The sequence below is a fragment of the Corticium candelabrum genome, chromosome 8, assembly GCF_963422355.1.
Source record: "Corticium candelabrum chromosome 8, ooCorCand1.1, whole genome shotgun sequence".
NCBI classification, from domain to species: domain Eukaryota; kingdom Metazoa; phylum Porifera; class Homoscleromorpha; order Homosclerophorida; family Plakinidae; genus Corticium; species Corticium candelabrum.
This window is the reverse complement of record NC_085092.1, coordinates 5,313,983-5,326,624: the sequence shown is the minus strand read 5'-3', so window position 1 is coordinate 5,326,624 and position 12,642 is coordinate 5,313,983. Positions and strand designations below refer to the sequence as shown.

At 40.3% G+C, this 12,642-nt stretch overlaps 2 protein-coding genes and 1 pseudogene across 15 annotated transcripts in view; 1 reads left to right on the top strand and 2 right to left on the bottom strand.

The window, feature by feature from the left end:
• Positions 1 to 3,050, top strand: part of LOC134183529 (uncharacterized) — a 31,135-nt gene extending 28,085 nt beyond the window's left edge. For all 14 annotated transcript variants that reach the window (XM_062651101.1, XM_062651096.1, XM_062651099.1 and 11 more), the window contains 4 exons: positions 55 to 330; positions 2,311 to 2,391; positions 2,536 to 2,805; positions 2,870 to 3,050. In XM_062651101.1, coding sequence (XP_062507085.1) covers positions 55 to 330; positions 2,311 to 2,391; positions 2,536 to 2,805; positions 2,870 to 2,883 — 641 coding nt within the window. In that variant the 3' untranslated portion in view covers positions 2,884 to 3,050. The remainder of the gene's footprint in view (positions 1 to 54; positions 331 to 2,310; positions 2,392 to 2,535; positions 2,806 to 2,869) is intronic.
• Positions 3,051 to 3,115: 65 nt separating this feature from the next.
• On the bottom strand, positions 3,116 to 3,836 carry LOC134182922 (trifunctional enzyme subunit beta, mitochondrial-like). The gene is made up of 4 exons (XM_062650364.1): positions 3,738 to 3,836; positions 3,603 to 3,674; positions 3,323 to 3,487; positions 3,116 to 3,259 (listed from the first exon to the last, which is right to left on the bottom strand). The coding sequence occupies exons 1-4, from the start codon at positions 3,834 to 3,836 to the stop codon at positions 3,230 to 3,232; spliced, it is 366 nt and encodes a 121-aa protein (XP_062506348.1). The 3' UTR covers positions 3,116 to 3,229.
• Positions 3,837 to 4,482: 646 nt separating this feature from the next.
• LOC134182921 (uncharacterized) lies at positions 4,483 to 7,966 on the bottom strand (annotated as a pseudogene).
• Between the last annotated feature and the right edge of the window lie 4,676 nt (positions 7,967 to 12,642).

Here is a 12,642-nt window from a genome sequence, read left to right as displayed (position 1 = left end):
CAGTCTAATGATGGAGTTCGGTAGATTGACTGGTTTTTTATTGTTTTTTCACAGTTGCCGCTGAGAGTGTTTATGATCCAGAAGTGATTCTGTCTGCTGTATTACAGCAGGGTCATGATCGTTGGCTCTCTGTTGGTTTGAAGTTGGGATTTACAATGCGCAAAGTCAATGAGAATACAAAGGATTCCTCTCTTGGTGCTGACAAGTTGAAGGCTTTGTTTGAAGCAAAAGCACAAGAAGTAGGACGAGACGAAGCAGCCAAACAACTTTTAGCAGCATGTCATTGTATTCCCCAACCAATGATTATGGCTGTAAAGGCTCAACTGGCAGGTGAGCACCTTAATTTGTAATAATAAGCTTTTATGAAGTGAGTTTGTACTGTTTGTACTGTATGTACTGTACTACAGTGTACTGTAGTATTGTAATGAAATTGAATCAAACTAAATACCGTATTCCCTTGGCAATTATTTTTAGTACTTTTTAATCAGGAAATTAATGAAAAGAGGGAGTTGTCCGAGAGAGGAAATTATAATAGAGGGGAATCTTTTTTAGAGATATTGATAGCCTTGTTTTATGACAGCTTTAAGTGACTAAATTGATGCTATGTTGCTTTGTAAAATCGATAGCAGCAAGTCGAGTCTTTAAATTGTGCACTTTGTATTACTTACTACATATAAGGCATAATCGGGAACAGTCTTGTGGTTTGATAGATCTGCCACAGACGTTGAAAGATTTATAATAATATAATAAATATGAGCAAGAAATAAAGTTCACATGCTAGCAAACATGAATCCGCTCAGAACTGCATGATCAGACCTCTTTCTTTAACTTGGACAGCTGCATCAGCAGCTTCTCACACTTATGACACAGGCAAGCAGGACTTTGGATAGGTAAGTTGACAATGGAACATCCAAAACTTCATTGACAACCCGCCTAGCATAGAACGAGCTTGGGCTATGCTAGCTCCATAAAGACATTTCCTCTTATGCTGCAAAGACATCCTGCTGAAAGACTGTATACACGGGTAACAAGAAGACATGATGATCGACTATAAACGCATAGACTTCAAGTCACAGTTTCACTGGGTAGGACTCCGCTTATATGAAGCCTATATATACAACTCAAGCATAGATACAAACCCACAGGTTCAGGTGACATCATGCACACGGAAGCAACCTGAAAATACAGAGTACAAAGACAGAAAATACAGGAACTGTTGATACAATGGACCTCTATGTCAGGAGTTCACGCAGTTCTCGATCAAGAGGTCATGGGAAACACGTCAAGCACAAACGGACCGCTCCCTGAGCAATGGAACCATCAGATGTGAAAAACAAGAGTCTTGTAAGTGGATCGCGGTTGTCCTTGACATTTCGAAAAACCTGAAGTTACTTTTGCAACAGGCAAAGTTGGTGGGATCACCGCCCACGTGACAAGCCTGCCAAACAAACCAAGAGATGATCGCCTCGCTGCAAGAAACCTGCAGAAAAACTAGTACGTCGCCATACTGCCTAGCATTTAGTGAAGTACTTGCATCGGTAAGTGAAAATCAATGACTGCAAAAGGCACGCGCATACACCATTTCGACCACAGTTCACCACAACAACTCACTCACCATAGCTGTTCAACAGTAGGGCCATGAAACGGTTTTTGGGGCTCGATGATTTACATCCTCTAAACACCCAGCACCACCCACTTTGCACAAGAAGCAGTAATATTATCTTGCCTCTTTATAACATTTACAGGATCCTTAGATGGGTGATGCAGCAACATGGCAACATCAAAGGAACCTTGTTTGCCCGGCGGAATGTTGAGGGCGGGGCTAAGGTATAGTCCAGCTTGTCACGTGACGAGCGAAGGCATAACACGTGACCAAATAAATAATTAAACTCATTTGTTACCCACGTCATAGGATTCTGCTATGATTTAGCTAAGAATAGTTGTGTATATAACTATCTCCGTTATCATCTGCTGATTTGATGTGTAGTTATACAATGTGATCTGTTTGTCCAGGCCACTTGCCTGATTTTGAGACAGTAAGAGATGCTGTTAAATTGCGAGTAGCGATGTATATAAGTTATGAGTAGCAATTTATCTTGTTCTCTAATGGGATATCTCTTTTGAGCAGTCAAACCTTTTGCTTGTTTTTTGGCCTTTGAAATTGACACTGCTGTGGTTGCTATTGTTTTTCGATTATTGTTTCATGTCACACACATTGGAAAACAATTATAGTGAGCATAATGTACAAACTTAGAGAACATTTGCTAGAGGTAATGCTGGTAACCCGTATGTTTTCAATTTTTATTCTAGATGTTGGAAAAGGAGATGATGAACAGCAGGACATCAAAGAACCGCTAAAGAAAAGAAAATTGATCAAAAAGGAAGTATCAGGCGAGTGTGACTATTTGTGGTATTTGTTGTGTGAGATCTCATTTGCGTCATTGTTTAGTTAACAAGTAATTGTGTATACAAATATCTCTTATATGATGCTGATTGGATGTGTGGTTTACAATAATGTAATGTGTTTGTGTGTAGGATACTCGCTTGATTTCGAGACAGTGAGAGATGCTGTTGTTAAACATGGCTGTAACCAGTGGTACGAAATTGGACTCATTTTGGGACTAAAAGGCGATAATATCAAAGGAGAAACTCATGAAATACCATTTTTCCCCGGCAAGTTGATGGCTGTCATTGAGGCAAAAAGGAGGATAGATGGAAAAGTGAAGACAGCTGAGGACTTGTTGAGGGCATGTCATCGAATACCCACACCAATTGGCAAAGAAGTCGAAGAGGAATTGAAGAAAGGTGAAATTTTACGTAAACGTGAACGAGTGGCTTGACTTTGACAAACTTTGCTGTCATTATTTAGAGAGAAAAAGGTAGGCGAGTAGCAACAGGAGGCAATGATGGAAGTGAACACTACTGCAGTAGTATTGTTGATATCACTATGGTATATTGGACATTTATTTTTATCAAAAGAATATTGTTGTCAATAGACAATGTTTCTATTGCATTTTTTTGATGAAATACAATTGATTGTTTGAATGGTGTATATGACATTACTGCATGTGTCTGTGTAAATCACTGATTCGAATATGTTTACAACCAGAATTTACAATCGACAGAGACCACCAGTGTGACAAACATCCGTAATATAGCACAAACCAAACATACTTAAAAACAATATCAAACATAAAGTGCACAAAAAGTTAGACTCTAAAGTTCATCATCAATAACGTTCAACCAACATGGCGTGTCCCTGCAAGTAAGTCATCATACAAAATGAAGTCGTGACTCTCTGTGAAATCTCTTAGATGCTTACGTGTCCTCCAGCAGCACAAGCAGCGGCGAGTGCTAACTTGCCGTCTTCTTTTCGTAGTCGATGAGCTGCTGTTGTCACCAGACGAACGCCAGTGGCTCCGAACGGATGTCCAATAGACAGAGACCCACCCCAGAGATTCATCTTTTTAACAGGCAACAACCCAAGCTAAGCCCCAATAAAAGACAACAAATTAATAATATAAAATAATTACAAAATATATTAATTAATTGTAAATAAACATTAATTAATTTCGTATAAAAATAAATTTGTTGATATTAACCTTCTTTCTAGACATGTGAGTCTGACAAAACCAGTCGGAGTCCATGGCCTTCATGTTAGCTAAGAGTTGGCCCTAAACAAATATGTTGTGAAAGTGAGTGTGTGACACGTGTGAGAGATCTGTGTGAGTGCTCACTGCAAATGCTTCGTGATATTCAAACACGTCGATGTCGTTCAGCGTTAGCTTTTTCTTGTCGAGCAGCTTGGGAGTGGCATATGCCGGGCTGTTGGACATTACGCAGTCGAATTGAAAGTATGAAGTTACGTACAATGTGTAGATTAGCCAAGTAATAATTGATCTTTGGGATCTTGTGCAACGTACACAAAATCTCTGCATTAGGATGGGCATCAATTAGCAACTCAAAGTTGTTGAAAATGTTTCACAAAATTTGAAACTGACACATGAATATGTAGACAGACTGATAGACAAACTGATACACAGACTAATAAACAGACTGATAGACAGACTGATAGACAGACTGACAAAACAGACTGACAGACAGACTAACTGACAGACTGATAGACAGACTGACAGACAGACAGACTGACTGACAGAATGACTGACTAACAGACTGATAGACAGACTGCCAGACAGACAGACTGCAGACAGACTAAGACTGACTGATAGACAGACTGATAGACAGACTGATAGACAGACTGACAAAACAGACCGACAGACAGACTGACTGACAGAATGACTGACTAACAGACTGATAGACAGACTGCCAGACAGACAGACTAATAGACTGACTGATAGACAGACTGCAGACAGACTAAGACTGACTGATAGACAGACTGGCAGACAGACTGAATGACAGACAAACTGATAGACAGACTGATAGACAGACTGACTGACAGGCTGACTGACAGACTGACTGACAGACATCATTTATTGAACATACAAGGCACTACGTACATCATAGGAAGTCGAAACATAATAGTCGCTACTGAAATCTAAAACCCACTAATGAATGCTACTTTGAAGTTCGCAGTCTAAAGCTATATCAGCACTAGAACTTTGTAAATGAAGTCTGTCAATCTTCTTCAGCAAGACTTTAGCATTGCATCTCTGTAGGATTACACTCAATTTTTTTCTCCAGTAGGAACGGAATTCAGCCTTGTTGCATTTTCCGTCGCTGTCCCTTGATCGCAATGACAAAGTGTTCAGGTAGTCTGTCGCAGTATTCCCCCAGTGACCGAAATGTTCAAAGACTAACGGCGCAAAGTTAGGGGTGGAACCTCCAGGTAAAAGATCTTTTAAGTATTTGGCCTTCTTCTTTTCTTCTCTTCTGGATGCAGCACATCCACTTTCACTACTCGACCTGGGAAAAGCTTCGCAGCTCCAAGGGTGGGAGAGTGAAATATCAAGGTCAATGTTAGAACCATCTCCAGCATCGAAAACCACAATGTCCGGTCGATTACTATTGTTTGTGTACCTGTCTCGCACTTCTTTTCTGTGGTGAAGACCCACCTCCTTGAGGCACTCGCACCAGCCTGCTACGACACTGTCATGTTGCCATACAGGTCCACCCCCGTGTTTGCAGGTCAAGAAATGGTATCCATAATCATCTGCTTCTTTCCCACACTCACAAATAGGTGCCAGGGACTTGAAGGGCATTGGGCATCCCAGCCTCAGAAGAGCCGCTAACCGAAATTCGGAAGGCTTAAATGCAAGCCTATCTGAGGAAGGTGCTGCCTCTAGCCATGAGCCACTTCCAGGACCTTGAATCGACCTTAGACGAGCAGCCTGATGTTGATCCTGAGATTGATCCAGAAGGTGTTGAAGACTAGTTGTAGATAACTCGTCCGTGATGCGATGTTGTAGCTTGATGGGCTGATCGGTTAAGTCAGTGAAGCAAACCCCTCCAAGGGTGCTTGGCGTGCCCGCCAAGAGAGAATCGATGACTGACAGACTGACTGACAGACTGACTGACAGAGGAACTGAATGACAAAATAATAGACAGACAAACACACAAACAAATATATAAACAAACAAGACAAACTAATGTACATACACATATACAAAGAAAATAAAGTTAATTAAACACACGTAAACAAACATGCAAACATACAAACAAACAAACATACAAACAAACAAACATACAAACAAACAAAAATACAAACAAAATGCATATACATACAGAGCAGAGATGAATATACGTGTCTGTATGTGTGTACATTAGTTTGTCTTGTTTGTTTGTTTGTGTATTTGTTTTTGGGTTTGTTTGTGTGTTTAGTTGTTTGTCAGTTTGTCTGTCTATTAGTTTTTCATTTAGTTTATTTCTCTATCAGTCTGTTTGTTAGTTTCTCTGCATGTCTATGTGTCAGTTTCAGATATTTGTGCGTGCACACACACACACACACACACACACACACACACACACACACACACACACACACACACACACACACACACACACACACACACACCACAAATAAGCAAGCGGTTTATAACCCAGAGCGAGCGCCTTCTCTTCACTCATAATAAGACATGCTGAAGCACCATCAGTCTACACAAACAATCATCATAACAAATGGCACCACATTTCGTCGCCACTACACTGCAGCATGTGCTCACAAGAAATGATGCATTAGCTGGAGTAACGGTGCCGTGTGGCTTGACAAACGCAGGCTTCAACTTCAACACTTTGTCGATTGTTGACACGCAAATGCCATTGTCTCTACTCACATATTTGCTCTTTCCTACAAAGTACAACGATTGTAGTGTGTGTGTGTGTGTGTGTGTGTGTGTGTGTGTGTGTGTGTGTGTGTGTGTGTGTGTGTGTGTGTGTGTGTGTGTGTGTGTGTGTGTGTGTGTGTGTGTGTCAGACCTGCCAACCTAGCGGTGTCAAAATGCCTGAGTTTGCAGGAAAAAATACGGGAGAATGCTGGAGTTTAAATTTTTGGATACGCCTACAATAGCATTAATATCAATAAATTTATATCGTAATAAGTGTTAAATAATATATAAATAATATCTAATCATCAAAATTTAAATATTTGCATGTCCGGTTGGAGTAGAAGCCATTAATTAATCTAATTATAGCACAACAAATGTTTATCCGATTGATTAATGTGCCTAACTAGCGACACACAGCATCAACACCAATTACTAAACATAATAGTTAATTAATTAAACACAGAACTTGTACTGTACGTACTACTGTCTGTTATAAAAATCTAAGAACAAAGTACATGCACATTCTCGTGGCTAGTTGGGATGTTTTGGATTCTATTTTTTGTGGCCTTCTTCGATCAATTTTCCCGCAATACATATGGTAATCAGGTAGCCAGCCCCTTCCCTTTTCCACTTCTGACCGACTCCTCTTTCTATGTCGGTATTTTGACCAATTATGAAAGAGCCGGATGAAGAGAGGGGCTGGCACATAGGAATTGATATCGGGATATCAAGTTGAAGTATGTACGTACACATGCATGTACTGAAACTGTAACTACGGTACAGTTACACAAAACAGGCACGCCCATCATTTTGGTCACACCCACCAATGGTCAGAATGTGGGAGATTTGATGCCAAATGCGAGTAGGCGGAAGAAGGGTCCCAAATGCGGGAGTCTCCCGCTCAATGCGGGAGAGTTGGCAGCTCTGGTGTGTGTATGTCTAACTTTACACCTACAATATTATCTACCATATAGAGATGACAAACCTCCAAAGAAAACTGCCTCAATGCTCCCATTGCAAGGCATAGTCTTGCTCCAAGCAAATTTGCCTAAACGAAACACGAGCTTACGCTCCCTTAATTAATTAATATCAAAAACTCGTGTGTGGTTATACTCGATCGAATGCCATTAGCTTGCTTCTCACTCCACGTGATACTCTGATTGGAACATCAGACATGAACTCAACGCCACCAGCAATGACAGTGTCGGCTTGCCCACCAGCAATCAGACCCATTGCTGCATAAAACTTTATAAAAACAACAATAATGTTGACTGATCTGCCGTCGCTGCCTTTATGTGTTCCCGTCGTCTGTGTGTGTGTGTGTGTGTGTGTGTGTGTGTGTGTGTGTGTGTGTGTGTGTGTGTGTGTGTGCGTGTGCGTGTGCGTGTGCGTGTGCGTGTGCGGGTGCGTGTGCGTGTGCGTGTGCGTGTGCGTGTGCGTGTGCGTGTGCGTGTGCGTGTGCGTGTGTGTGTGTGTGTGTGTGTGTGTGTGTGTGTGTGTGTGTGTGTGTGTGTGTGTGTGTGTCATTAATTTGTCAGTTTATCCAACTAACCATTTACTGCCTACCTACACATCCTACACCAATTTCTCACATCACCTGATGTTAGAGCCTGATTAGCAGATATGCAAGCCATCGACACAGCATGAGCCGGAGTTTTGTCAGAGAATCCAACCGATCGTGCCACCTGCCAAAAATACAATACAATGAAGATGCCAATTAATATCAATAAAATCAAACGCGTTGTCACCTCACGAGCAATATTTGGAGCCATTGGTTCAGCGATTACGTTTCCAAATATAATATAATCAACTTCGTCTGTAACGCAATCAATAAAATAAATTAATTAATAAAATATTAAAAATAAATAAAAATAATTACAAATACATTAATACATTAAAAATAAATCAATAAATTAAAAATAAATTATTAAATTATTAAATTAAAATAAATTAATAAATTAAAATAAATTAATAACTTAAAATAAATTAATTGTCAATTAATAAGTGTATTAAATTAAAAATAAAATAATAGATTAAATAAATTAATAAATTAAAATAAATTAATATATTAAAAATACATAAATAAATAAAACTAAATTGATAAATCAAAAATAAATAAATAAATTGAAAAAATTAATAAATTGACTATAAATTAAAAATAAATGTACTAATTGTAATAAATTAAAACTAAAATAATAGGGGCATGGCTTATGGCAATACCTAACCAGAAATTAGGCCTGGGCATATCTTCTCAGGAATTTATGGTTGCTCTTCGTATGTGGCTTGGCATTCCTGTGTTTCCATCTCCTCCTTCGTCCGTTAGATGTCCTTGTGGTACTGTCATCAATGCACATGGAGATCATGTCTTGAGTTGTAGTCATGGCTCACTAAGAAATAAAAGGCATGACACACTTTGTGATGTCATTTTCAACACAGTTCTTGTTGACAACCGCGACTGCAAGAAGGAGCAACGGTGCAACAGTCACAACAATGCCAGACCAGGGGATGTGTTTCATCCTGACTTCCTGCAGGGCCAAGCTGCGTATTTCGATGTGACCGTTAGGAATTCCCTACAGGCATCATATCTCCTACAATCAGGCATCCAACCAGGAGCAGCAGCTGCTGGAGAAGACTCTGAGAAGATTGCACGATATGAAGATGAAGTTAACGAAGCTGGATGTGATTTCTATCCTCTAGTTGTAGAGACACTGGGAGTTTGGTCTCCTAGTTCTTTAGAGATTCTAAAAATTATAGCAAGAAGAACTGTTTTAACTACAGGGACAACAGTCTCTAAAGCTATCCAGCATTTACTGCAACAACTTTCTTTTAGTCTTTGGCGGTATAATGCTAAACTGATCTTGGACAGACTAGCCATCTGTAATGTTGACAATGTTATGTGGGAGTATGTGTGATTTGTTTGCCCACTGTTAGTGGGTAAAATATAAAAAATTAATATATATATATATATATAATAATATAGTATAATATAAAAAATTAATATATATATATATATATATATATATATATATATATATATATATATATATATACAGACTTGGACAAAATGATATGGCATTTTTGTGTCTAGTCTAACTTTGGCACTGAATTTTTCTCTAGCAAAACCAAATGTTTTCGAATTTCTTTTTTCATGGATTGCGCCATTGTTAGTATGTAACATAGCTTGACTTCAAGACTGCAGCTGTACTTACTACCTACTGCGCATCTAGTTTGCTTTGAAGAAGGAAGACGGCGCCATTCCTACTTTTCTTGTCTTTGTACACGTTCATCGCTCTTGGATGCTCATTCTTGGCATACAATCTAAGAATGCTCTGTAGAATACAATATTCTTCAAAACTAGCAAAGAACGATTCGAATTTATCAATTCCTAAACGATTCCCCCACGGGGTAGGGGTGGTGGCGCACGGACGGACGCACGGACGGACGCACGGACGGACGCACGGACGCACGGACGGACGTACGTACGGACGGACACTCAGAGTACCCCTTTGAATCATTAGAGAAAACTCGCTCGCTTCGCTCGCTTGCAAATAAGTTTGGATAAACGCGGAATTTCTTCTACTAAAACGTGAGGATCAAAAACGCGTTATGGATGACGGAAAAGAATTCTGCGTGTGTTCAGTGTGCCGCGGAAGATCGCGTTTAAGTGAACGCACAATCAGAAGACATCTGAAAGAGCACGGAATACACCGCCCTGCAGCTGTAGAGTGCCGACACTCTTCGACGCCAAGCGAGTCCGATCAAGCGTCTGAATTCAAACACGAAAATGATGAGCAAATGGAGGCTTTAGTGTCACCAGAAGAAGACGTGCATGCAGGTGTTCAATTTTCAGGTGAAGTAGATTTAGAGTACAATTAGCTAATCAAGGTGGAATTTAGAGCATGAATTTTTGCATAATTTGTAAGTATACTAAACAAATGCAACAAGTGTATAGAATCCTATATATACAGTAATATACATAATAGTTTTACTGTTATATTATATATATTTGTTATTAAGACAAATTCAATTAATATGTATTATTAATTAAATATTAATATGCATACATTTTAATTTGTTTTCTAGCCGCAACTTTAGTCCAAATTTAAAATAACGTATTTTTAAAATTATATTAATGATAATAGATTTATTAAATCTTATAAATTTGACGTTATATGTTTTCTCTCAGTAAGAGGGAGGTTACATATTCTAACATATGACTGTTTCAGATGAACATAGTCCTGAACACGGAGAACAACATACACACAAGGTCGACAGCAGCAACTGCAGCAGTAGCAGCAGCAGCGATGGTGAGTCTGAAAACGGAGACAGCGATAACCAGAACAATTTGTGTGACTATCTCTACCCCGGCTCTAGTAGAACCATTCTTGAGACAGTACTCTTATTGGGAACTTGGTTTACTCAGTACAGTGGTGTAACAAAGAAAGCGCTAGAATCGTTGCTCAAGCTGTTGGCACATATTTCATATTTTGCCAAAGGAAAATCGTCTCCCAACTACATACAAACAGTTCTTAAGGTTACTGCGCCCTCAACAGTTAGTCTTTTCACATGTGTCCGAATGGCTGTCGTGCCTACTACGAAGAGTTGACCGACGCCGAGCGATGTCCTGAATGTAATGCAAGACGGTACCGCAGGCAACCTAGATCATGGGCATACAGACCCAAACGTCGTAGGCTCGATCGTCCCCCAAGAAGAACCTTCAAAGTCTTGCCCTTAATTCCACGACTAAAACAAGTTTTGGAAAGTGATCGAATGTGGCTTGCTGACACACCATCACAATGTTACATCCCCAAGCAACGGCTACATTAATGACCTACATCAGACAGACCACTGGAAATCTCTATTTGCCAATGGTGGTATCATGGAAGGAGATCGACGAAATCTTGTTCTAGCAATTAGCATTGATGATGTCAACCCCTTCCGCAAGAGGTCAACGGACTACTCTATGTGGCCTGTTTATGCTCATACTTTGAATCTGCCTCCAGAGTTACGTTATTCATTTGCCCACTCCTTTTTGACAATTATCATTCCTGGTCCTTCTCTAAAAAACGTGAGTTCTTTTCTAAGGCCCGTAATTGACGAATTTGTCCAACTATTCGATCAAGGAATTGTCCTCTGATGGCTCAATAGTACGAGGTGTGACTGACATTCTAGTTATGGATTACAAAGCCAAGTCAAAAGTTTTATGCATGAAGGGGCAAGGCGCTATTCGAGGTTGTCATCTTTGTACTATTCAGGGACAATACGTTCACAATTTTGGAAAGGTGGTCTATCTCAACAACCGAGCGTCCGAGCGTACATTCGTCCTCTCAGTCATCATTTGCGAAGCGCCACAGTGTACTTCAATTCCAACCCAGAGGACCTCGACATACCCGAACCACGAAATCACGAAGACATCATTGCCCAAGGAAGAGAATGCTTGGCCATACGCCAAAGGATACAGGAAGGAATAATGACAGAAAGAGGTTTAAGAGAATATCAAAAGAAGACTGGAGTCAACGGGCCTACAGTTGTAGCGGCTCTTTCTGGTGTGCGACTTGGTTTGCATGGGAATGTACCAGTAGATTTTATGCACTTACAGCGGAATGTCTCGGTACATTTGTTTCGGTGCCTCACGGGAGATTCTGTCAAAGTCGGGGACCACGTTTTACGAGGAGAACGTGATCACGGACGCTTTCTTGATTTATGGCCATCAAAAGACGATGAAGAGGACGACGTCCAACCTTTGCCAGGGCCTTGGCAACTGACGCCGGAAGAGGTCAGAATTGCCAATGACCGTACGATGTCCATTTGTCTACCGATAGGCTTCGGTTTTAAGTCAGGTTCCTGGTTTACCAATTATCACAAGATACACCGCACCAGCGATTGGCCGACACTAGTCACTACCGGAATCTTAAAATTTTGTCTGCGTGGTCTGCTTGGTGAACGTCAACGACGAGTCTTGTTTCGTCTCCTTGATTGTCTGCGTGATATAGCCGCTTCAGTACATACAGCCGTTTCTTTAGACGCCCTTGAATCATTAATTCATTCATGAAACATTAGCTGAAGTAGAACTGAACTTTCCAGCTTCTTTGCAAGTTGTCGTGTTACATCTTCTTCATCATTCCGTTGTAGCAATACGAAAGTATGGCACTGTATACAGGACATGGATGTTTGGATGTGAAAGATTAATGGGCATGTTAAGTAGGCGTGCCCACAACAAAAGGTTCCCCGAAGCTACAGTCATGGAGACCGTTTCTGTACATAGCACGTGTACATTGCTACGATTGTAGGTACCACCAGACTCGCCGATATATAATATACACCCATTATATCCAAGGGAGTCATTTCAGTTGTTAGGTTT